This window comes from Epinephelus lanceolatus, chromosome 6 (assembly GCF_041903045.1).
Source record: "Epinephelus lanceolatus isolate andai-2023 chromosome 6, ASM4190304v1, whole genome shotgun sequence".
NCBI classification, from domain to species: domain Eukaryota; kingdom Metazoa; phylum Chordata; class Actinopteri; order Perciformes; family Serranidae; genus Epinephelus; species Epinephelus lanceolatus.
Window position 1 is genome coordinate 21,300,916 of NC_135739.1, and position 27,348 is coordinate 21,328,263.

General features: G+C 42.6%; 1 protein-coding gene across 5 annotated transcripts in view; it reads left to right on the forward strand.

Annotated features, from left to right (window-relative positions):
- ttll7 (tubulin tyrosine ligase-like family, member 7) overlaps window positions 1-25,348 on the forward strand; it is an 85,101-nt gene extending 59,753 nt beyond the window's left edge. For 2 of the 5 annotated variants that reach the window (XM_078168805.1, XM_033622752.2), the window contains 8 exons: window positions 2,050-2,345; window positions 4,449-4,583; window positions 10,113-10,193; window positions 12,126-12,286; window positions 16,128-16,301; window positions 17,657-17,760; window positions 22,637-22,741; window positions 23,518-25,348. In XM_078168805.1, the coding sequence (XP_078024931.1) occupies window positions 2,050-2,345; window positions 4,449-4,583; window positions 10,113-10,193; window positions 12,126-12,286; window positions 16,128-16,301; window positions 17,657-17,760; window positions 22,637-22,719 (1,034 nt within the window). In that variant the 3' untranslated portion in view covers window positions 22,720-22,741; window positions 23,518-25,348. Of the gene's footprint in view, window positions 1-2,049; window positions 2,346-4,448; window positions 4,584-10,112; window positions 10,194-12,125; window positions 12,287-16,127; window positions 16,302-17,656; window positions 22,770-23,517 lie in introns of those variants that run through there. The other 3 variants (XM_033622754.2, XM_033622753.2, XM_078168806.1) reach the window with 3 other exon arrangements.
- The last annotated feature ends 2,000 nt before the right edge of the window (window positions 25,349-27,348 follow it).

A 27,348-nucleotide genomic window follows, 5' to 3' on the forward strand; every position in this document is an offset into this window, starting at 1 on the left:
ATTTTACATTGTATAAATTAGCCTAGCAAATAGCGGAGATTTCCTCTACTCATATGGAGCCAGGATAAATCACACACAAAAAAATGCTATTTTTGTGGAGGCTTTATTGTCTTCGCAATTTATTGTTTCTTATCTGTGAAATAAAAGTAAATAAAGCTGTGATTCCACTGAGGGAAATGGTGTCAGCTCACAAAAATAAACAGGAGGTCTGCGTCGCCGCGCCGTGTAGTTACATTCCTGGGGAGGTGCACGTCAGGCTATAGCTCTGTTGCTGGAGAACTGAGAGAGATACTCACCCACAATCAGAGATGCACACTGGTGTGCATTATGTAACACAACTTGACCCTATATCGATAAGGTGTTGTCTAAATTTATATCTTGCTTAAAAATATATGGATACATCGTACATAGTAAATATATCACCCAGCCCTAGACAGGAGCGACAGAGTGTGAATGTACAGTACACAATGATGCAATAGGGAAATTGGAATTGATCCTGTAATGCTACAAGGACATGACATCCACTCCAGCCTGGTACACTTTCCACGTTTATACAGTTTGAAAAATATTCATAGTTGTACAGAACACATTTCCATATACGTACACACACATGCACACACACTTTTTTAAATACAAATGCTGAGAGTTTTGCTTTGATCAGTACTTACAGCGCACACACACACGCACACTCCAGCAGCAGCATGGCGCAGGTTGTGATGATGTGAGCCAGCAGGGGCTACATTACAGATGTTCATCAGCCCGCCACTATTAATGTGCCTAATTGATGTGATAAAATGGTGGTAGGTCCTTGGATTTTAATTAAAGTGTAAACAAGGTGATCATAGCCTATGACTTGCCGAAAGTGGCTCTTTGTTTGAGTTTCTCAGTAAAGGAGTGTTCTAGTTCCACACACAAGCTGGACATGCACACACATACACACACACACACACACACACACACACAAATGTTGAAGCACTGAAAAGCACTCGAGGAAAGAAAAGTACCCTGAACAGTGCAGTTCCAGTGAATGGAAGGTGACGGAGGAATTTGATTGAAAGTAAAAGGAAGGGGGGAAAAAAAAGACCCCTTTCGTTGTTTACCTTGAAAACACCTTGAGTTTAATGCTGAAATATTCCCGGTTTTATAGTGAGAGTGATAAGTCTCAAGTATTCCCACCAATTCGCATAAGACACATAACTCACTTTCAGCTCTTTGAAGTGAGAAAGAGGGCACCTTTCACAGCAGTCTATGTGCCGACCTTGGAAAGAAAAAATTCTCTGGTTGCATTGTGGGCCGACGGTTTTACTGCTCAATAGAGAGGACCCTTGCATGAGCTCATTCTATTTGTCACAAAATAAGGGACAAAACCATGAAAAAGCCCCACTTTTGGACCCGCGCGTGTGTGTACGTGCGTGTGCAAAGAGAGACAGCAACCCTGCCAAGCCCTACTCCATACCAAGCCACCAAAAGGCTGCTAGGACTAAGCCCCATAATGCTCTCATTTGGCAAAATATCCAAACCTCGGAAGGTTCAGCAGCCGCACGCACACACACACACACACAAAAACATATAATCGCTTCTGTGCACACTTGATGTCAGACACACACACACTGCACGGATAGAAAACACACTAATACACTGACTGGTAGACAATCTGGAGGAGTTTCAAGGGTGACGGAGAGTGTTAGTGTGGGTTTTCAGCTTTATTTCCTGTGAGATGTGTGTATGTGTGCGTGTGTGTTTCTGCTGGTCTTTAATCCATCCCCAAACCAGACAGGACTACTGTTTAGTTTCTGGTTTCGACTACACATGCTGCGGTCGTTAATAACACACACACTGGGCCACTGGGCCAGTGTGCCAGAGCGCGGCGATGGGAGTTTTTAAAGCTACACTTCATTTCCAAAGCCACCCGGCAACGGATGGAAAGCAGAGAGGGGAGCTTGACAGTGACTGGGGCACTGAGACAGGATCAGGGAAGAAAAGAAATTGAAGTGTGACAGTGAGTCAGTGTTCTTCCCCTCCTCCCTCTCCCTCTCTGTTTCCCCGCAGGTCGCATACACTGGAAACCTCCAATCAAGTCACTCAAAACCAGCCCTGCCTCCTCTGCTTCCCCGACACTCTCCGGTCCAATCAGGCGCTCCATCTCCTGCCCTCGCTCCATTGCCTCCCTCTCATCGCCCAGCGAGGTGAGGGCACTGTCCACCAGGCCTTCTCCCACAGTTCCCATGGCCACTCCCCTTGTCAGGCCGAGCTCCGCCACGCTGCGCTCTCACTCGCTGAGCCGCAGTGGCTCCGCCCACCGCGTTCCTCACAGCAATAGCTTGGGGACCATCCACTCCAACATAGTAAGATACTCAACACACACAAACACAGTTGGGTTTACCTCTTTACGATTCAGAATGTGTCAGATAAGCTGTCAGTCACAGAAAAGTATACGAAATTCATTTTCAAATGGTCTGTCACATTGCTCAATGTTGCAATCCTCTGCTGATCCACTACTCCAAGTAGGTTTAAAGGGACAGTTCACTCCCCTCCCCAAAATATACATAGTCTCCCTCTTACCTGTAGTGCTATTTCTCAGTCTACACTGCTTTGGTGTGGGCTGCGGAGTGTTGGAGATATCAGCTGTTGAGATGTCTGCCTTCTCTCATATATAATGGATTTAAATGGCACTCAGCTTGTGGTGCTCAAAGCGCCAAAAACATACATTTGCCAGTCTCAACAGTAATGTCTCTTTCCAGAGAGATAATCCACACACCCTGTTGTTGTGAGCTTCATGCAGGAAATATTATCTCTTGATCGCCCTACACCTGCCTAGGGATGGGTACCGAAACCTGGTATTAATTGAGCCCTGGGGCTAAATCCTCAAAGACCGTAGTATTGATAAGCTCCGACCTTATCAGTTCTTTTATCGATACTTTTTAACAATTTCGTTTAATCCTTTATCACCCTACAGCCTCTCACCTGTGTTGTCCACAGTCTCTCATCCACCGCTGCTGATATTATGTTTTAAACAAGGACAGCACGCTAGTTCGGCTAAAAGCGAATTGTTACAAATAGGCTAAAATAGCTAAATAGTAGTATCAATAAAATCTTAACGATACCTATCCCTACACCTGCCCTCCATATCACCATGCAGACGGAAGCATGCATCTACTGTTAGCTCACCTAGCGCCACTGAGCTAGCTAACATTACAGCTCAGCCAAGGAGGACGCCATTTATATTTACATCTCACTCTGTCACAAGCCTCTTGTCCATGAATGGATCCACGCTTCTGTCAGTGCAGTGATATGGTTGGTGGGTGTGGTTCAACAAGGTCTGTGGATTATCTTGATTAATCAGGTCATAGTTTCTGGAAACAGACATCACTTAGGGGTTTATCAACTGTATTTTTTTTTTGGCGCCTTGAGCACCACAAACTGAGTGCCGTCTAGTTCCATTATATCTGGGAGAAAGCAGACATCTCTACAGCCGATATCTCCAACACTCAGCAGCTCACACCAAAACAATCAAGCCTGATAAAAAGCACTACAGGTAAGAGGTAAAATGTGTATTTTTGACTTGGGGGTGAACCGTCCCTTCAAAGTAAACAATCAAGACTTCCTACTTTCTATTTAGCCAAAGTCTGCCATTGTTGATTTCCTCTTCCTGTGGCATACATTGTGTGCCAGCCCACTAGGAATCTCTTCAGCAGCTCCCTCAATACTGTATAGGCCTACTGTAGTCTCCTATTATGTTGCCATCTGTTGCTTTCCGCCTGCCTTCTCCATTCCCCATCCTTCTTTACAAGTACCTTTGGATACAGTGGAACAAATTGAAATGGAACAGAATAGTTTTTAACATTGAGAGTAGCAGTAAGTGAAAAACCTTTGTACTGAAAAGGCCACAGAGTGCACCGCTTGTATGCTTGTATCCTCACACACATGTACACAAAATGACAGGACAATCTCCTTAACCTGCTTGCACACTTGACTTCCCTGTGAGAATCACACATGTGGCGACAAGCGCATGCTGGCACAGGAAATCTAAAATTGGACATAGGTTCACCAGTGAGTGCATTGCTCTAGCAATAATAAAATGGTATTAAATTAGAAAATAAAATAAATATGTGACTATACAGGTGGCTGCAGGAGCATACATTAATGATTTGGATGATCTCCCTAAATAAATACTATTAATTAATAATGAAAATGAGTGGCAGCCCTTTCTGTAAATGTATCTACTTTGTAAACTTTGCTCCAAAAACTGAATTATCCTAATAACTAAATCAGACTCTGGCAGTCCTTTACCTTATTTAAATAATTTTCCATTTCCGTCAGTAACATTGTGTATGTTCTGAACAGTCCTTTTGGATCTGATATACCAAGGGGCGAATAAAACCTTTTTGCTTTAATAATGTGTAAGTGTATACTTAATTGGTGCCTCCCTACTTTGTGTGTGCGTGTAGGGAGATCCGCTGATAAACCTGAGGAGTAAAGAGCAGGAGGCCGAGCTGGTGCGTCAGACCCTGGCTGCGCTCACCGCCATGAGGATCAGGTTTCCGGGCAAAACCGAGGAAGAGGCCGAGGCTGTGTTGGATGAGGTGTGTGCACTGTTTCTATTATATTAGTGTGTATGAAAATGATTCAGAGGCAGACACAGGATGTAAAAATCGGAACAAGGTAACAGACTGAAATAGACAAGGGAAAGACAGAGGGAGTGAACATGGAGTAAAAGTTTTGCACAGATATTCAGGCCCACTGTATTCCCAGAGCCCCCACTATGGCCAGGTGCGGTCACTCTGCAGCCTAACTAAAAGTGACCTCCTTGCCTCCCTCCACAATAGCCTGTCCGCTCTGGCTTGGCTCCCATCGTCTTTCAAATGACCCCAGTGACAACCTGTTGCTCAGTCTGCAGTCCCGCGCTATTCCCCACTGCTCCTTTGTATTAATCAGTGCCTCCTCTATTTCTGGTCAGATCTCTCTGTCCTTGCATTTGGTGTGTTTGAACAGTGTTTTTTATGTTTTTGTAAAATACCACTGTAGAAATAATAGAAGAATTGGCTCATGTGTTCGACTCATATGGATGTAGATGACATTTATATGTACAACTGGAAGCAGGCTGCCCAAGAATTTAACAATGCAGATATAACACGACTTAAGAGAACTACAACTATGTGTTACTGTATCGCAGGCCATGCAGAAACACAGCAGCAGTAGTTCAATACATTCATCATCCAAATGTCTATTTAGAATATTTTAGAAAATTTTAAAATTACGAAAAAATAAAGGCTGAAATGGGGTATTACATTTTGTAAGAAAAGAAGAAAAAAAATCAAAGAGAGGCAGAGGCTCACCTTCAACTCACAGCAGAAACAACACATCAGTGGCACTAAAGTACTATGAAAGCGTTCATCCATCCAGTCCACACTGACTCTGACCTCCGTTACGGCCGTAGCTGTCCTCAGAACCAGCTGTCTGTTCAGCACCACAGCTCCCGTGGTGCTGAAAGGACAGCAGCCAGCCAGACTGTCTTCACCAGGCTGACTAATGACAGAAATGCCACCAAAACAACATGTTCAATGGCCCAAAAAAGTCGGCTACATGAGAAGTGTACTGGAAGAAAACAGAAGATGTTAACTTAAAGGGGACCTGTTGTGCTTTTCCTTATTTTCTGTCATATATATATAATGTCACAGTATCAGATGTTCATATTAAATGTGGCCAAAGTTTCAAATAATGAGGCAAATGTATGCAGAAGTAATCCCTGTGAGCAGAAACCTAAGGCTTCAGATCGTTCTGAATAACTCTGTTTCCAGTGACAAGCTGACGTCAACTTCAGGCACGCTATTGCAAGTGTTTACATTACATACACTGCTACATGTAGCTATCACTAACGTCAAGGAAATGTAATCTTGGTTGCAGATGTTATTTTCTTCCTTATTTCGGATCATATATTCCTTACGGATTTTGGTTGAGAAGCTTTTATTGGAGATATTTCACAGTAGAAAGTGCCACTATATTCTATTAGTCATTCTGCTGGGTGCAGTGACGGTGTAGAAACGCAGAGAGTGCAGATGCGGAAGACACTGGAAACGCTGGCCAATCAGAGCAGATTGGGCCTTAAAGAGATGGGCGCTAAAACAGAGGGTCTCAGACAGAGGGTGAATACCAAGTGTCAACTTTGGGGCTCAAAAATGAAGCCAATACATGAGTGCCAAAACCTGCAGTTCCACAAATGGCCACTTGAGGCTGGCTCCAGAAGCCAGTTAACTGCCACTGACCCCTATGTTAAAATGCCAAACTCTATAGCAGAAAATAATCATGTTTACAGCCTGGTATAAAAAGCGATTTTGCTGTCTATAGCCATTTTTCACTTCATTACAACTGTACAAGGTGTAACATTTTATAAAACTTACCCACTTACATTTTATTTAGACTTAAAGTTACGCAATTAACTGCCGCTTTAACTGACAGGCTGTGTGCCAATAGTGTCCTTATCTTCTCAGTCACATCCACCCCCTCACCCCTCTACAGCACCAGCCTCTCACCCAAGTATGGTCACTTCTGGCTCCAAAAAACAAAACAAAATGGCGATGGCTGAAATGTTGAACTTGAGGCTTCAGAATGAGAGTCCACAAACCAATGGGTGATGTCACAAATAGTCTTTTTTTGAGCATTAAAGCATGTAAATATTGTCTCGTAGAAACCCAAAAGTATGAACCTGAAGATGACTTTCAGGCCAAATGTAAGGTCAGTGATCCCTCTGTCGCACGACTCTGAGCCAAATAAAGTAGCAGGGTGGTCAAAAGCCTTCCAATCTTGTGTTTCTCTACAATGATGCATCAAAAAAAGAAGAAAAAAAGCCCAAAATGACACGGGAGCTTCTTAACCAATGATTCCATCACATAAAAATCAGTGTTGAGGGGGCAGCCCTAAAATGTTGGACTCAACCACCATAACATTCAAATATAAATGTAATTTGCCATTGTCATAAAGCACAAAATATCCCTAATATTGATTTAATTATGAACGTCTCCTAATAACGAGAAAGTTAAAGGCTGTATAACGGTGAGAGTAAAGCATGTACTTGTTATGATTAAGGTTAAGTCAGGGCAAGCCACCAAGTAATTAACGTGAGCCGTAACAATGTCCTCACAAGAACAGCAAAAACAGTTTATGTGTGTACGTGACATCTGGGTGTGTCGGGGTCGTGCGAGACAATTACCACCACACCTGTACTGTTAACAAACCCTAATGAGAGCGCCATGGAAACGCAGATGAGCAACTGCACCTGTACGGCTCACTCTTTGCCTCAGGAGAGAAAGGAGTGTTCACTTGGCATGAAAACAATCTTTGGCAATTTATGTTTTCCCACATTAAAGTTGAGGTCTAATTGGGCTAATGGTGTGTTTCTATCCGAGTAATTGCCTCTTTTATCTTTCACTCAAAACATGCTTTTTTGTTGCAGTTGGAGCCATTGAAAGGTGAAATGTATGGTGCATGTTCTGTTGTGCTTTAATTGAGGGTAATATGTGTTCATTCTGTACAAAACAAATGTGACAAATGGGCGTACATCTTACCAGACAAGGTTCATAAGGTTCTTATTGAGAGAGTGTACTTAACAAGCAAACAAGTAACTTTCTGGAAAGCCAACAAAAGTGTTCACTGTATACCTCAGCTCTGTATCTGTGAATCCTGGTGGATTGTTTTTGTGTGTGTGTGTGTGTCCATGTGTGTGTGTGTGAGTAAACATAAAGTTTACACTGGAGCTTCCCAATGGGAGCACTGTTTGCAGGGGATCTAACATGCTACGTGAGAGGTTTATGTGCACCAGTGGGGAGATGTAGACTAAGTCAACAGAGCAACAATAACAGTGCCTGTAGGTACACAGTGATGTTGGCACTAGGAGCAAGTGCATGGGAATATCCAACACAGCTTCTGAGCATAACGACACATGCCCCAAGGATTTTTGACATACCCGCAAAACATAGGGTTTTTCTGCTCAAAAACCAAAGATCACGACTGGATTTTTCTATTATCCCCGAGCTGTGCTGTGAAAAAATACCACACACAAAAGTCTGCTCCAGCACTGTATTCTGTAAAGGCTGGCCACATTTTAGATGTTTTTTTGAACATGACCTCAGGTCATTTTTCCCTAGAAGGCAGGCCACCTACGAGCTAATTAACATGTACATGCATTTGTTTTGACAGTAAAAAAAACAGTAAATCAAAGTGATGCTTTAAACTCTCTGCCTCATCATTAGCTACATTTATATGCACAAAATATTCCTGTTTTTGCCCTTATTCTGAAAAAGACAATATTCCATAGCTGTTTACATGGCTAATGAAAATAAATATTCTACTAATACGTTCACCTGCAGACACGCATACTGTGATTAACATGTGGCTACTTGTCGTTTCATTCATTCATTTTCCGTCACGCTTATCCTGTTGGGGGTCGTGGGGTGGGTAGGAGCCTATCCCAGCTGCCATTTGGCAAGAGGCAGGGTACACCATGGACAGGTCGCCAGACTATCACAGGGCTGACACATAGAGACAGACAACCATTCACACTCACATTCACACCTATGGACAATTTAGAGTCACTAATTAACCTGCATGTCTTTGGACTGTGGGAGGAAGCTGGAGTACCTGGAGAAAACCCACTCTGACACAGGGAGAACCACACAGAGGGGCTCCCCCATCCTGGAGATCGAACCAGAAAACCCTCTTGCAGTGAGGCGACAATGCTAACACTGCACCAACATGCCGCCATATCAAAATATGGAAAAATGGAATGGCTGTTGCTTGTGCTAGGATTTTTAAAAAAGTTTTCCACTTGTGGCGGACTTGTTGAATGCGCCATCACAGCCTCCCTATTTCCTTCCTTCAAGACCTTCCTGAAAAGGTCGGCGTTGAGATAATTCTGCAAATCCAAAACCTGTTGATAACCAATTCGTTCATAATGTTTAAAAGTAGTTGGATATTTTCTTTTCTACTAGAAACGTGGCCTTTTCTTTTGGGCATGCATCTCTACCCTAGCCTTGCAATTTGTTGCGGAGTTGGTTTGTGTACAACATACCCGTAGAGACACACAGAGCTGACCATTAACAGGCAAAAGAGGGTGCCACAAACTGCAGTAAAAACCCCAGTTGAGACGCATATTCCCAATGCGCTGTATACGTGTCCAAAGAATGTCAACCAGAATAATATCAACATATCCCACGTCTTAATCACAAACTGCTTCATATAGAATAAAGCCTAATTCAGATTATTCAAACAAAATATGCCATTTATAAGACCTGTAACAAACTCAGAATATTGTCACATTCAAATTAATAGTGGAATATAAGTGTGCATTTTTATGTACCAATTGTGAAGCGGGAGATTTGACTCTGAAGACTTTTGCGACATAAAATTTAGTATCTTGTAAAACTGGCTTGAAATTGGTCTGATCAGTGCTCTGATGTGCCACAGTAAACAATCTGTCCCCTCTCATTATATGCCCTCAGCTGCCTAGTATCACACGCTCCCAAGTATCGGACAAGCATCGAAGCTGTATCAGTAATGATCCTGTCATGCTCGAGAATGGAACTTTTCCATAATGGGGATCCATGTGTGAAAGCCAGAAATGCATTACGTTAACGGATAGATGAACCCATAGATGTTACAGAGTTCATGTCTGGGCTGAAGTGTGAAAGAACGTCTGCCAGGGTGGATGTGTGATGGTGGGAATGAGCTCTAGATTTAGTCTGTACATTCTTATGGGTTTAAAACACTGAAAGAAAGTAATGGAGTTTAACTGTGCTCTAGCTTAGCAGGCAGCCTGATATGCTGATTTTACGGTCGTTGTAGGCAGTGATTGAACTGCACAGCACAATGACTGCCCTGTAAGAATGCTGTAGTAACCCTGGGTTTTGATGGAGGACTGCGAGGAAACAGCAGATGTAATAAAATGGCAGTGGAGCAGACCTGCTGTGTTCTTTTCTGTTCCTTTAAAACACTCTGATGGTGTTTTTAAATGTGTTACTTGATTGTAATATTACTTTTAAAGTAATTCTGTGTTAAAAGAAGTTGTGTGCACATTCAAAATATTGTTTCATTTTCTAACCCTGACTTTTCTTCCACAGATTCTCGACAACTGGAAATACCATAAATCAAAGGTGGCCTCCTATTGGCTGGTGAAGCTGGACTCTACCAAACAACGGAAGGTGAGTCTTATGCTGATATCAGATTACAAGGTGTCTGAGTCAGTTTACTTCTGACATAATCATCCAGAGTTCAGTTGCTGTCTTCGGTAGCAACTGATGCTCAGCGCAATATCCATCTAAAATCCTGAACTACTTTAAAATACGTTTAAGGACACCCGATTATTTCAAACCTGTCATTACGATATTTGCTAGAATCTGGATAAGAGGATGCCACTTCCTAAGTGGACTAGATCGCAACTTCAACTTATAATGATAGACAATTCAACAAAGGAGAGAAGAATAAGATGACTTTTAAAATAGAAAACATATAGTTATCCTGATGGTTTGAAGGATAGGCTGCTGGAAATGTTGCCCTGTGCTGCACAGATCAGCATGTCCTCAACCGTATAGATAGAAAAGAAAGATCTGACAGGTATGTGTGTGTTCGAGAAAGACACAGAGCTGATGTTTGAGTGAGAAAACCTGAGCTTCGTCTAGGTAGTAACACTTATTAATTAATAATTGTTATATTCTCAGAGATTATTATCTGAGGTTATGCTTCCTGCTTCACTTCTGGATATGTCTTAATGTTTTAAAAATAGGCCAAATTTATCTTTTTTACACCTGTGTAAATATCCTGCCGTTGCCCTTGTTCCTACACTGTCTATACTGTCACTATATAGGATGGACGTTTGTTAAGACTGGTGAATATGACAGATTGTCACCGCTCCTACCTATTCCTTTGAACAACTTTTAAAATACTAAAATAATCCCCAAATCAAACTTCAGAGAAAAAAACAACAACAAGCGGAGCATGAAGATCATTATCATGTCAGACAGTGAGAGGTAGAGACACCAAATAGGATATAAACAAAACAGAAGAGGGGGACAAGACGTGGAATGGCATCCAGTAGGCGTGTCAGTAATGATGTGATCTCTCAGCCTCTGCTTTCTGCACAACTGTGCTCGGCTGTGTTGTGGGCTGTGGCGGTGCGAGCCAATGTTTTATTTGGAGTGGAGCAGCCTAATGAGCAGCAGGCAGAGGTCAGGAATGTAGCGCCCACCGCTCTGCCATCTGATTACCATACCAAAACATATCTGTGTGTGTGTGTTTACTCATCTATCAGTTTGTCTGAGCGTGTATGCGTGTGTCTCGCTCGCCTCATATTGCTGTGGGGAAATCTTGCCTCTTCGCATCGCAAACACACGCACAAGCACACACAGTCAAGACGGGCATGTCAGTAATGAGGAGCGAGGAATCAAAGTTAAAAGAGCCACAGCGCTGCACTCTGAGTGGGGTGAAAAGAGAAAGAAAAAGGGAGGAAGAGAAGGCAGTGAGGTGGGTAGGGATGGAGAAAAACGAAGAAGGGGAGATGGAAGGCTGGCGCAGGTGTCCTCAGACCGCCTGAGAACTTCTGACACCTTCTCTCCAAGACTGATGTCGCTGCAGCAATTAGTCCTCTCCCATGCTCTCCACTGTCTGCCCCAGCATTTTTATTTGTCCTGCTCCTACCACAGCCACACACACACACACTCACACACACACAAAGTACACATATGTCTGCGCATGCTTTAACATGAATGCAGAGATAAACCTGCTCCAGTCCTCACTACATGTGTGTGAGGTCTGATTAAATAAGTATGCAGGATGTGTTTGTGCATATGTGCTGGTGTTCCTGTGCATGCATCCATCTGTTTATTCATTAATGCCAGCCTGCTCTCTGTTGCTGAGTGAATGCATTAGCCTCTGTGATTGCAAATTTTAAGGTAAGATAAAAAAAATGAGAAAGAAATCTTAGTTGGAACAAATGCCAGCTCATGCATATCAATTAGAAATTCTGTCACCTTTTGTCTTGCAGCATTAATTTCCGTCATTATCAGATGCTTAATTTAAATCTTTGTTGCTCTCTTGTTTGTTCCCCCCATCTCCCTGTCACTTTCTCTATCACTCAGGTGTTGGACATCGTAAGGACCAATGTACGCTCAGCGCTGCAACGAATCTGGAGGGAGCCGGACGTAGAGAGTCTCCACCTCTACCGGCTCTTTAACCGCGTCTTCAACCGGCTGCTCTGGAGTCATGGACAGGGCCTGTGGAACTGCTTCTCCAACACTGGGTAGGCCAGGATGGCGAGATAATAAATGTTGTTTGATCATGTCACCAAGGGCAGAGCCGGACATTGTAAACATTCGGGGCTTAACACAAACCTAGGGGGTCTGGGGGCATGGTCAAGCCATTTGAGATAATACAATCCCTAAAAATCTGTACTTCATTTGGAAAAAACTTGATAGTTTCCAAACTCATCCTGTAAAGTCCTACCTACTATTTCATATTAACTTTTTCTCACACTGTCTTCATCACTCTGAAACAAAAAAAAAACAAATGTCAAGGATGACTAAAGCCCCATTTCCACTGAGTAGTATGGTTCAGTTCAGTTCGGTACGCTTTTTTCTGTTTCCACTGTGAAAAGTTGTGGATGGTACCAATGGAGCAATTCTGTACCATCCCCATTTTGGTCCCCCCTCTGTTGGGGTACCTAGCACACAGATCTAGTACTAAAGGGTGGAGCTGTGAACACTGCAGTCCAATGATCAATCGATAGGGGACGGTCACTCTGCTCAGGGCTGAGTTGTGGCTGGTTTTAAGGCTCATGTATCCACTGTTCATACTGTGGAGAGTTTTAATAAGTAAACTGTAACTATAAGATGAAAGGATGTTTTGGTGGCTCTTGCAACAGCTGTAGTCGGAGAAAAGATAACTTCGTTCACTGGGCCGACTGCCAGCAACTTTTAAGGTGGAACGTTAACTTGTAATGTTACTCAGTGCAAGAGTTGACGACGTGAATCTATCAGCACACCCTAAATTTCACTGACAACTTTGACCATCACTGTAGTTTTTATATGACATACACTTTCAGTAATGAGTGGATCTTCAAGTGTTTATATATATTCATTTCGGCCAGGTTATGTGAACTGCATATATTCTAATCTTCACTCTGAGAAAAACAAAAAAGCATCGTGGAGCATTGTGCCTGTGGGCTACAGCAACACTAAACCCGTGAGCTTGCCTGAGAAGGACTAAATGCTCATATCCACTATTTTTAAATATCCCATGGAGAGAGACTCTCACTGCAGCCTGTTTTATTTTGTCTTGTTCTGTGGACGATGAACGAGGTGCAGACTTCCATCTGTGTCACTGTCAGGAAATACAGTGAGTGCTGGACAGAGCAGTGAGCGACAACAACCCCGCCCACATTTAAGAGTACTGTTTGCAGTGGGGGTCTAGGTACCATGTCTGAAGGGTACTTCTGGTTCCCAAGGTACCATACTGAAAGTATTTGGTCGAAGCAAGGCTTAATTTTCACTCTTGCTGCCTAAAAAGAGGCAAACGTTGTGTAAAGTTACTATTTTTAAGTTGCTTTAAACAGAGGTAAGGCAACAAGTTGGTGTTTTTGAAACCTGTTCTTGTTACACTATGCTGGAGTAGAGTTCACAGAATGAATGTTAAGCCGACAACTCTGCGACAGATGAACCCATGCCATAATAATCTGGGCTGCTCTAATTGCAAATTGAGGATCCCCAACATTGCTAAGTACATGTGGTCTTCAACACTCTGAACTGAATTTGGGCAAACAGAAGCGATATTAGACTTCTATAGGGAGCAACATGGGCATGGTTTATTATTGGAATGACAAAAAGTTGAAAGTGTTTTAAAAACCTTGAAGATTCAGGGCTTTTCAGAAAACATTTGTGGCTGGAACCCCCCCTGCTCCGCATCTGCACATCACAATCCAAGGTCTGAGGGAAAGGCCTGCCCTCAGAGAGAGAGGAACGGCAAAAAATCAAAGTTTTATCTGTAATTGGTGACTTAAACCAAGACCAACAAGCCGAGACAAGAAAATCAAAAGAGAGATTGAAAATTTGCTCAGAGTATCACAAAGAACACTGCTGAGATGTTCATGGACACTAATTCTTCTGAATCAGCACAAACAAGTCATCACACTGCAGGCCAATTACCACTCTATTCACTGCATAACACCACTCTTTCATCTCCATAACTAGAAGTTCACGCACCACGTGCAATCTCCCCGTGTCCTTAAGCCCAGTGTTCGTCAATGTATCATTTTCAGTGACAGCAGGGACAATTTGCCATTTTTATTCAGTATTTATTCAGAGGGAAGCAACTGCAGCTGAATGACAGAGAATGAGTGACAGACCAACCAGACCCCGCCACACTTTCCTGAAAGCTCTTGGGGATGAAAGAAACATGTTACTCTGTGGAGACAGGGTGCAAATTAAGGTCACAAATCTGGGCTGTTAATCAGGGCTTTTTCACAGGTGAGAGCAAGAAAAGGAGAGGGGAGGAATGGAAGCAGGAAGGAGGTGAATGAGGGCCTCTTAGTTCTTTTACTATGGTTTGTTATCAGATACTTTGAAGTTTTCATTGGGGCTTCTTTTTATTTATTTCTTTTCCTACTTTTTGATGTGGCAGTAAGTGGCTTCCTACAAGATGAGTCACTGCAGTGACAGCCAACTTGATCATGTTCCTATAGAAACCCCCAAAAAGCAGATAAACAAACACACACGCACACACAAGCACACACAGACACTCAAAACTACTGTTTCCCTGCAGTGATTCACATAGACTTTCTTAAACATAAATCTTGCTTTTCTTAGAGACGGACAAAGTTGGTTTCCATACATTGAATTTGCACACATTAACACTCTCAAGCAAAGTCATACAGACAGCAAAAAAAACACACACACACACACACACATAGACACACACACATATACACACACAAGCCTGACAGCTGCTGTGCTGGTAGCTTTCCATCTTGTCTGTGATGAAGGTGTGACCTTCTCGCATCTCGTCCCCTCCATATTCTTTACAGTTCAGTTGTTCGGTGGCCGTGTTTCCCTCGACACAGAGGGCTCAGAGGGTGTAACTGAAGTCGCTGCCCACAGCTCTCCATTTTCTTCCTCCCTTAGTTCCTTGGCAGTCGTAATTGTGGGAGAGTGAGGAAGGCAGTGAGCAGGTGATAGAGATGAAGGGGAGATAAGCAGAAGGCGAGAAGGGGAGGGACCCGGTGACAGATAAAAAGCAGAGATGAGAGTGACTGGAAAAAACGTATAGAAAAGACTGGGTGGAAGGGTAGATGCGTGGGAGGATTAGCCTAGCCTAGCCTCAGCTACCCCCGGCATGCTGGGCCCCATGCAGCTTTTGTTTGACTACAGCCTGCCCTGGATGATCCAGCTAGCTTGCTAGCCTATCATCCAGCCCCTCTCTACAACAGGGCCACGGCCCAAACATGGATGAACCCAACAGGGGGCCCCGATGTCACGCAGCGCCGGAGAAGCGGTGCACCTCGAAAAGCACCCCACACCCTTCCCCCCGTCTCTTGTTTGATATTTTATCTGAGGGACTTAACAACAATCAAACGGCCGAGCAGCTATTGTGGGCGATGAATTCAACAGGCTTTGAACACGACTTAGAGAAAGAGAATGGAAACACAGTTTTGAACCCTTTCAGAGGAAGCGCCTCCCACCTCCCAAGGAGTAAAAGGGGGTAGACATCAAACGTACCCCCCGGGGTTGTGTGTCTCAGTTGTTGAAGCTCTCGCACAGTTAGGGGTATGTCCGGGGTTGTAAAGGGGGTTAACTGTACTTGGATTTGTTTCATCCTTCCTCTCTGTGTCTCCCTGCATGTCTGCGAGCGTGTGTGTATGCGTATGCAAATGTAAATACACACACGTACAGTAAAGGCCACACATTAGAGAACATATTTACATACATATGAATAAGTCTGACTTAATCTGTGTGCCTGCATCATGCATCAACATGATATACATGTGCTGTACACTTGCGCATACTGATACATTCACCGTGATGCTAATCTATAACTGCTCGTTTTAATTCCGCCCCGTGTGTGTGCGTGCCTTCTCGTTTGCTATGCAGCTCATCGTGGGAGACCATCTTCAGTAAGAGCAGCGAGGTGGTTTCACCCCAGGAGCTGCAGTGCTGCCGCCGCCTGGTCCAGCTGTGCCGAGACTGCCTGTTGGTCGTCTACAAGTTTGTCTCAGAGTCTCGTGGCTCTTTGACCGGACTCAGCCCCGAATGGGACGACACCAGGTGAGAAGGACACCCAGCCCCTTTGATGGTTTCCAACTGAGCTCTTTATTTTTTAAAGATTCCTATAACTTTACTGTTGTGATAGATAGTTCACTATATAGTAGGGTGGCTGGATAAGAGTCAAGGATTCGATGGGATTCAAGAGTCAACTGGTAGGTCCCAGGTTGAAGCTGTCCGCGTGCAAGATGTTGAGCTCTTGTTCTGGACAGGACATTAATCTCAGAGCCTGTATGGTCTTCAGACCCATACCATTTTTGTATTTTATATTGCCTGCACTTTCAGATTAAACTAGTACACTGTAGATGTGGTCATAAGTGTATCAAAACACTGAAAATCCATACAACACACACTCCATACCGGGTGCAGGATACTGGGTCTGGGTAAAGATTTGCATCCTTACATCCTTTTTATTTTAGTGTCTTACTCTGGTTATTTAAGCCCAGATGGCAAATGGTTATGTATGTTTGTTAAAGCCTTATGAACTTTGTTAAAACTCCATTTAAAAGCACTGGAAAAAACTAACATGAGTAAATAAATGAATTAACAAACTTTGACATACAGAAGAAAACTCTGATTTCAGCAGCTATCATCATTAAACCTCTCTTAGGAAACATTTCCCCTCTTCCCTCCATGGAGACTTAGAGCCATCATCTTCATCACATAACCCCGATAAAACAAACAACACACACACACACACAAAAAAATCAGCCTCATTCTATTTTTAAGGTTGATCCCCGCAGGAGACAGCAGCTCAGGTTTGTAGTGAGTGAACTTTTAAAGCACATATGCTTTGGGCTGGCAGACAGGGAGGGAAGGAGGGTGGGGAGCGGCAGAGAGGGAGTGTGCTGTTAACAGGAAATAATGGCCCACAGATTAGCGCTCAGGTTAGCCCGGGGCCCCCCGAGGCCTGCTTAATTCAATTAGAGCCCAGATGAGCCTGTGCAGCAAATGACCTTACGAGAGAGGGAGAGAGCTCTTTTTTTCCTGGGGCCTCGCTTTACATGATTCATAACTCTTGCGCATATTTTAACAGGCTATCACTTACAGTATAAAAACCTCAGCTGTTGAAAAAAGTATGTGGGGTTTGTGTACGGTTGTGGAGCTACTTATGTTTTGACTAATCTGACACTGTTGCTATTGATTGTTTTATCGTAGCGTATTTGTTTTGAGGACAGATTCCAGAACATAAATTTATCAGTGGAGTATGTGAGGACTTTAAGATAATAACTCGAGCATGCACAAAATGACACACTGGTGTATCCATATGTTTGCAGTAGGAATCGTTGAGAGTCCATTTAAGCATGCATTGCACTGTCCTTATTTCTTCTCTGTCTATATATGTCTGTGTAAAAAAGTTTTCCATTCGCTGCTGGACCAGCCTCTACCCATGGCTCCACCCCTGCTGCTGTCGCTGCCGCTTCTTCCTCCTCTTCCTCCGTCTCTTCGCCCCTCGACGCAGGTCTCTGCTTGGTTTAGTTCCGCTAAACCCCCCATCTTCCAGCACCGTCCCTGCTCCCCGCTTTCAGCTGAGCTGTAACAAAGGCTTGGTCCCACCTGCCCGCTGATGGTTGCTTTGGCTGCACAACCAACAGTCTAGCATGGCCTCCTCTCCTTTCCCTCACTAATACTTAAATAAGTTATGTTTGGATTGATGTACTCAGCATGAGAATCGGATATGTTTCAAATAACTGATGTCTAAAACTGTAAATAATGTATCTGAAAGGAAGGAGACAGGAGAAGGAAGCATTTTAAGACTGTTTGGAGCACTGTTTGTCCACACCGCAACCATTCGGCCAGCTTGCTGCACATCACCAGCCGATCACCCCGCTGCCTCATGCTTAACTATGCCTTTTCACTCAACGCTTTTATCAAGAGCATCCTACCCCCGAGTGCATTTTCAGTACGAGTGGCCTCAGTGGGGAGCTGAGCACCTCACCTGCACTGCATCAGCGCCATGATCAACCTAAGCACCACTCTCTTCTTGTCACAAGAAGACAGAGAATGGCTCGGCTTGCATCGTGTGGTTTGCAGTTTCACGACACAAACGGTTCACATCTCTCCATCAGGCATGCAGGGAACAGTCGCAACCCGCTGCCACTTCAGATAGAAGAGAAGCAATTAGGATTATTTTCTCATTGATGCATAAGCTTTCTATGAGAGGGTAAATTGTGTGTGTATGAGAGTGTGTGCGTGTGCATGCACAAGTCATGTGACTGTTACGCAACGATCATTTGTCCCCCCTCAGTGTTTCACACTCGAACTAAACTCGAACTATTTCTGTCAAGCTGTGTCCACATCCAGCTAACAAGTTCTGTACATTTAAAGGATAGAATCTGTTTGCTCACATACTCACATGCCCGTATGTACATTGAAACCACATATTAGCTTAACTTCTGCTAAACTTTGTAAAGTCTTTTTACATGGAAAGAGGATTGTGGATTTTGTCCTTCATATCTCACATTAGAGTCACATTAGGTCCTGATCAGACAGAACAACACACGGCACACCACACTATTTTTTTTTTTTTTTGTTGAAGCCTGCCCTGATCAGACAAAACGCTTTTAAAAGCTTGCTGCCTCTTGTTTGTAATTGTTGCTAGGCAACCACCAAACATCCTGTCCTTAGCTTAACTGCTATTTTGCTGTTCAGTAAACTCACACATCTGTAACTTAAAATTTGCATAAAAATGGACAGATGGAGGGAATTTGCTGAGTGAGTGATAGGAAGAGGTTGTTTCCAAATATCACATTGGTCACAGGAAACAGAGATTAATGTGGGTATGAGACCCTCAAATAGAGGAGAAATCACAGGGGATACCGCCAGGTGGTTCAGGAGCTTTGCCTAGATGACGTCAGTCCAAGGCTTATTTCAGGATGATTTGGGGACAGTTCCACAATATGCTGTTGATCATCAGGCCTAATTACAGTTGGTTTAATGTTAGAAAGTAAGAGGTTTCAAATTTGTTCAGACGTGTCTTAAAGCTGGCGATGCTTAGACAATGCTTCACACAAACCATGTAGGCTAATACTTGCTGTCATCGCCACCACAAAAGGCCCTACTCTCAATTCATCTGACTGGACAATGGGACAAAATGCCAATGACGTCAGGTGCTCCTGCAAAAACATGAGGTACACAAAGCATAAAAACATGTCAATCATGAGAGACAGGAGAATGAAGTATTGGTAATATTTAATACAGAATATTAATGTACAGATCAACAGATGATTTGTGCTGATTAACAGAAATCTTTGGTGCTTGGACACCAGAGGGAGATATTTTGTGATTGAAGGACGTCTTAGCGGCAGCAAGATGTCCAGACACTGGTGGTGGTGGTGGCTGCTGACTCTGAGGCTGATGGATGCTGAGGCAGATGAGGCTGATGAATCCGTAAAGAATAGGTGGGTACGCATGATGGCAGCAAGAAAAAACAACGGCAAAGAAAGAACCATATTTAAAAGGAGCGGTAAGATGATAGGCTGACAGAGAAGGTGTGTCACTGTACTATCGATTGATTGTGAATCAGCTGATGATTCAAGTGACCTATCCAGACAATGTCACGTAGGAGTGAATGGGAGGTAGAGAAAGAAACTGAGCATGAAAAGTATCGTCTTCCTGGCTGAACTTTCGCCAGAGCTTCATGAGGCAATCAGCAAGGCAAAAGCAGCAGGCAGAACTCTTCACTGAGATTAGAAACAATTACAAAAAGTCACCCCAGGCTGCTAAAACACGCTCTGTTTCATTGGGGCCAAAGTTAGGACACCAGTAATAACTACTGCAACTTTCAGTGCACATATGGGCATGTGAGGAAAAAGTGTGAATCCATCCTTTAATGCAAACTTGTTAATAAATGATTAAATAATAAAGGATAATTAAGTTTATTTTATCTGGTCAATGTCACCACTTCACTGAACTAAGCTGAATGCCACACAGAAACCAGTGGAGAAACAGTGGTTCAGGAAGTGATTCCTATTAGATGAGTTGATTTAATCCACAGAGGAAATTTAAGAAATGTGAAATATCCTAATGCACCAGCTCTCGTCTAGCTGTGTTTGAGAACGCAACCATTACTGACACCTGCATACAATATATGACATCTCTTAAAGGCTGAAGTGGAAAGTTATTTTACAGTTTCCAGTACAATATGTAATCATACACATAAACTGCTTCTCTGGAAGACAAGTCTGGAAATCCTCCACATTCTGACTACTTGAACTTCTTCACTCATTGAATTCAAGGATAATATATGCAGGCAAATGTACACACACATACGTGACACATACACTCGCAGAGCTCTTGGCAGCCTTTGCCACACGTCACAGTGGGTCTGTTGGCTTGGGTCTTTGGGGTCTCCATTGTTGACCACACCTGCCCGCTCTTGTTCAAGTATCGCTCCTCTGCTGAGTGCCCTGATCAGGTGTGTCAACAGCCCCCTGGGTCTTAGCAAAGTCCTTCAGTTTGCGTGGGCAGATGAGAGGAAGTAGCCAAATAGCTCCGCTAATGACTTTCTTGTAAAGCCTGAAATTACTGTCACTACCCAAAGACAATTTTCCCATGATGACAAAAGTTTCAGATTCTATTAACTTTCATCTGTCTGAAAAGTGTGGCAGTAATTAGGGTTAATTGGGGTGTTGAGCTGAATGTGGGCTGCAGATAACCTTCAAGCCTCTTTGTACCTCTTGGTTTATGATTGCGTCAGCTATCGTGGCAGTCTTCCTCTCTATCCTTAGTCATGGTATTTCGTCTTGTCTGGCCTCCTCTTAATTCGCTGTGGCAGTTGCATCTCGATGGAGGACTTACGAGTCACATGGAAAGCCTGTCAGTAGGAACAGAGGTAGATTGTAGCTTTGCATGTAAGGAGCGGGGCAGGAGAATATCTCTCTGTCTCCCTGTCAACTGATGGATTGAAGCGAAGCAGAGTGCAAAGTGCATGAACAAGCCTCCCTCTGGCTTTCAAGCATGCACGTTGTTGCCAAGACCGTCTTCATGATCAAAAGGAGGACGAACCTGGAAGATACCGAATGAGAGTCCAATTAAATATAGCCTGCAGAGACAGCGGCCGCTCGGACGTGAGAAGCCCTCCCACCCCACCCCTTGCCACTACCAGCGCCGTGATGCTTTCTATGAGCAGAATATTCTCAAAGTGAATAACAGAGGATCTCTGAAGAACACACACTCGGGCCCCCAATGAATGTTCAATATTTGATTATCTTTTTTCTCTCCTTTTTTTTTTCCCCTGACTGCCATTTCCATGCCTGGGCTTGGGGTTTTCAGTGGAAGCCTTATGGAAATGGAGGAGAGAAAGTGAAAAAAAAAAAAAAATCACACCACAAATCCATGAACTGAATCCCAATGGATGAATAGGATAAAAGAAGGTGATGGAATAAGGTGCCAAGCAGAGGGAGGAGAAACATAAGAAATGAATCCAAGGGTGACACAAAATCATGGTATGGAATCACTAATGTCACCTCGGAGACTGCACTTAGAAGCAAATGTGAAAAGCTTAAAGTACAGTATATCCTGCCCTCCTGTTCTCTTGGGTTTCAGTGAAAGGAGTTTAAGAAGAAGTGCCGGACTGAGCTCTTGTTCACCAAGTCCAGTCAGAGTCGAAGATGTGCTGGAGGGATACCTTCGGCCCACTTGAAGCTGCTTCAAGGACACTCCCGTTGGACTAAATGAAGTTAATCTGAATCCCTTCTTACTCTCCTGAGTCTGGGGCTGTGTTGAAGCAGACGCCCTCAGCGACATGTGCTTTTTCCGGTCGACTTTAGAAGAAACTGCTCGGCTAATTTGTCCAAGAGCTATTTCACAAGGAGAGAGAGCTGTCAGAGAAAAAGTATGCTATCTCTGCACCAGCTTAAAAGAAGATATTATTTCTTCACTCTGTAATCCTCGGCCCCAGTGGCTCTCTTTTGATTAGATTGTCACATCTTAAACACTTCCACAGGGAATATTTCTTTTGTCCATTGTACTCGTTTAACTAAACGAGTATTAGATGTATTTTTTATTAGCTCAAGATCATTGCTGCAGATGTGGCATTAAGGTCACATAATGTATAAGATCATGATATGACAAGTGTTCAGCGAAAGCCCATAAATGTGAGTCATTCTTCCAACTACACAGTCTGGAAGAATTCAGACTTCCCCCTGTCTCATGTCTTTCCGAACAGTACCCCAACATTTGCATAACCTTCAGTTAACCTTGTCCAGGATTTGATCATCTCATCTGACATTGCTCTGACAACCATATCTGACTCATTTCCAGTAGCTAAGGAAGATGGGAGCAGGGTTCGGCCCCTCCTGACTCTTATCTCAACCTGACGCTGGTCTCATTCTCAGGTACTGGAACGCTGTTAGCAGGAGCTGCCTCACTGCTCTGTCTCGGTGGAAGGTGTCATAGAAAAGTCTTAGAAAGGTACTGACGCCTATGCCTCGGAATGATAGGTGAGGATTTTCTGTTCATGATACCAAATTTTAAAGAGGGTCAAAGTTGAAAAATACAGTTGTCCTGAAAGAAAAAAAAAAGATCTGCTTCTGTCAGCAGAAGGTCCATAATTTATTTACATACATTAATGCTGCATATAACCTAATTACGCTGGACTGTAACTGATAGTACATGTACATGGGGTTTAAATTTGTTACATTACATGAAATTACAGCTGTAATGATTAATCAATTACTCAATTGAAGGAATCGTCCAATATCTTCAATTGAATAATCAATTCAGCTTCTCAAATATGAGGATTTGATGCTTTTCTTTGTCAAACACAACAATAAACTTTGGGTTTTGGACTGTTGGTCAGACAAAACAAGACGTTTTAAGATGTCAATTTTGGTCTGTAGGGAATTATAACCGACACTTTAACTGTTTTCTGGCATTATATAGACATAACAATTGATGAATTGATAATAAACTCTCCACAAAGTACCCCAAATCAGATGGATCTCATTGTTTAAGCCTCATTTCTTTTGTTTTCAAGGGGAGGGTGATGCCATAATACCTTGAAATCACCAGGCTATTATTAAAGATGAAATGTTCAAATGGAGACAGCCATAAAATGGGTAGAATCAATATATGAAAAGCGTGCCATGTGTGGTCTCAGTGCCGAACACTAATGCGCCCTGACCTCTAAATTGTGACCTTTGCATATCTAATCCTCTCATTATGTTCATCCTTTCCCCCTAATCCCTCCGTCCCTCGTTCTTGTCCGTCTGTCCAGGTATCTGCTGCCAGTGACCTCCCAGTTCATCATGAAGTGGCCTTCGTCCAGCTTTGGCCGCATCTCCTCGGCAGTGCCGCGCTCGCGCAGCCTTTTCGCTGCCAGGATGGGCCACTTCTGAGGTCACCGTGGCAACCCTGGATTCTGACACCTCGCCTTTTGACCTCAACCTCCCTTCCCCTGACTCTCACCCAGCCAAACTCCGATCTCAGCAACTTCGGAACAGATCTGAATTCGAGGCAACTCTGGAAACCGACTAAAGCCTCAACCCTGGCCAAATCCCCCTGTGGAAGACCAACAAAGAAAGGCCAGATGATTTGGGACTGCTAAAGGGCCTTGTTCAGTTTAGATTAGTTTGGACCTGCCTAGAACCAGCAGACCACTGGTACCCTCCACCCTGTCCTTTACCCCTCGTAACATCAGACAATGGGTTCACCCCTCTTCTCTCATTGTAATTGCTGTATTATACCTACTCACTGTACAGTTACAAGTCATGGTACTGTAAAAGGAAAGAATAACAAATACTAAACAATGCAAGGATTATTTATTTATGTACTTACTTATTTTGTAAGGTATTCCATGAATGCAGTGAATGCTGATGCAGAATGCAGATATGGAATGATCAACAAAGCTGTCCCTTGTTTGAGAAAGTGGATGTAAAAAAACAAAACAACAACGACAAAAAGCTTATTTTTGCTGGCTGTAATCAGTTATTTTATGTCTGAATTTTATTTATTTCATAACTTATATCAGAGGCTTTATGTTTATAAATGTTTCAACGGTCACTTTATGTTTTTACAGTAGCGAGGTGGCGCCCCAGGAACTCAAGACGTTTAACTTTTGGATGCTAATGCTTCATGTTTTACCTGTGTGATATTAAGTGCAGCACTATTAAGCAACACAATGTTTAGAATGTCATTGTAGTAAAGCCAAGCCTCTTTGCCTCTTAGAGAACGAGCTGACTTTGACGCCACAACGAGCCAAACTTAAGTCTCAGAGAGCACCCGGTTCCTAATATGCACTTTGCAGTTTGTCACAGGAAGAGAAAGCGGGTGCACATTACCGTAGTGTTTGCATGCCTAGATTTTAGTCCCTCACCCAGATGTAGTGGTTAGACAGAGGAGCTGCGTTTTGGAATATACTTGAAGTTTTGTGTTGTCATTAATTATTGTGTCTTTGTGTCGGCTGCACTCAGAGGGAGACACTTCACTTTTAGATTTGTCGTCTTGATGTGTTAAAGATTATAAGGATGTGTTGCATCAGCTTACAGATTGTGCGGCACGTTGAATGACTCGGCTCATCAGCCCAAATGTTCTGTAACAGCCGAATGAGCAGCTGCAGCCTTTTTTATCCCACCGCACTGTATGTACAAGTGCCAGGGAGATCATGGATGTGCCAATAATAAGCACATCTACTTCATGTGTTCAGTTGGGTTTAATTTAAGGTTACAATGTCGCGAAACTGTAGGACCTCAGTTTAATACAGTATTAAATGTCGGTAGGGAGAAATGCAGTGTTATATGTTTAGTAGTTTACTTGGCTCTGTGTACAACCCCATGAGATGATACTAGACCTTTAAAGATGGTAGTGTGTCAACAGAGTGTACGATACAGTACAGTGTGCATTTTATAACATCAGTCCTGACTAACACGTGTGGCGGCAATGCTGTGCTAAATCTGCTAAAATTTAAGTCTCCCCATACACAGAACATCATGTCAATGCCAAATATTTTTATTTTGCCTGATTTTATTTGTGTTATTTAAGAGTAGTACTTTTTTCATTGGAGGTATGAGATTTTTAATTTTACATAGCAATAAAATGTTTAAACAAAAGCATGTTCTGTATGTGTCATATGTTGTCTTAAGGTTGAAATCAATGGTTCCCAATATCTTTTTTTTTTTTTTACACTACAGCAGGATTCACTGATCCAAAAATAAGACCTTAATTGGTATTAAAATATCCTTAATCTTTTAAATGTCTTAAAAATTCTAAGATGTGGGAAAAGGGATTTAAAAAAAAAAAAAAATCAGACACTGCATTGCAAAATTATTTATTATTATTAATTAGCAATTTATCTTATTTTAATCCATTTCTTTTTTTTAATTTAAATGTGTCTATTTCTAGATAATGTATATTTCTATTCTTTTTTTTTCTCTATTTAATAATTTCTCAAATGCCTCTTGCATTAATGTCACCACAGCAGAACCAACAACACTTATTCTTTGTTTCCGGTCGAGATGCTCAGAGCAGAGGATTTGCTGTCTGTAAGCTAGCTGTCGCCGTACCCTGGGTGACAGGAAGTGAAAATTCAACAAAAACTGGCTATTAAACCAAGATTTCACAGCATAGCTAAAGCCTGTACAAAACAACACATACAAGACTCAGCGCACTATGTTGGCAACTTATCTATGTTGATGTTGACTGTATGTATGTATGTGAATATTGCAGCTGTTTGCACTATACTGCCCAAGATGAATTTCCCTTGCAGGACAATAAAGTTTATCTTATCTTACCTTATATATTCGGCAAAGTTTTTCAAACTTGATAAAAACTGAAGCAGAGTGAGAAACACAAAATCAGCAAGAAAACTCAGCAACAAACTGCAGGTATTTCTCAGGTCTGTCCTACCCTCGTCTTCGCCACAAGGCAAAAAAAGTCATGTTTTATGTTACAATAATGTGGAGCGGCAGTAGCTCAGTCCATAGGGACTTGGGTTGGGAACTGGAGGGTCGCCTACTCAAGTCCCCGTCCGGACAAAAATATGGAGTGTGGACTGGTGGCTGTAGAGGTACCAGTTCACCTCTTGGGCACTGCCGAGGTGCCCCTGAGCAAGGCACCGAACCCCTCCAACCGCTCGGGGCGCCTCACCAAGGGCAGCCCCCTCACCCTGACATCTCTCCACTTTGTGCATGTTAATTGACAAGCAAGAGTGAAAACATTGAATTTCCCCTCAGGGGGATTAATAAAGTAAATAAACTAAACTAATAAATATTTGGGCAAAATGGTTCTTAACCCCAAGTAGTTGGTGTCAGTTTACTTTTTTTTAGGTTGGTCTTCAATTTAAAATTAAATTAAATTAAATTAAAATTAAATGTCTCAGAAAGCTTTAAATCTAACTTGTCTCAAGCTACAAAAACCCTGCCAGAGACCAATTTCTTGCTCTTTGTTTACCCTCTGAACACACAAATAAGCCTCAATTCTGGGCAAGAAAATTACAGAGAGACAGAGAAGTGAGAATGTATTAAAAAAATAATAATAATAAAAAAAAAAGCCAGACATGAAAACAACACTTTTTGTCTGTGATGGGCAGCTCAGACAGGAAATTAGGTCAGAGAAGGAGAGGTTTGACGTGCAACAAAGGTCCCTGGCTCAAACTAAACCAGAGATGTTATGCTTATATGTAATTATCTAAACTGTTCACACCAGAGTCATTAAAATATTAATTGATTTTATCAATAATCAATGGGCCTCATGCAGGAAGGAATATACAAACAAATTTTCTCTTATTTTCACTCATATGCACACTATAGATAACGACATTTTGTTTGGCAACTCTGCTTATCGCAGCAGCAAATTTTAGCAAATGAGTAAAAGCAGCATAAAATATCAGTGATATTTTAAAAGCAGCATAAAATATCAGTGATATTTTATGCTGCTTTTACTCATTTGCTAAGGTAAAAAAAACAAAAACATGTAATATAAAATATTGAATATTATAAAAATGATAAATGTTATTAATTTGTTAGTACCCACTGACTCTGCTCACTGTCCTTTTCCTAGGTAAGAGAAAACTTAACGAGTGGTTGAGAGCAGTTTCACCAAGCCAAAAGAA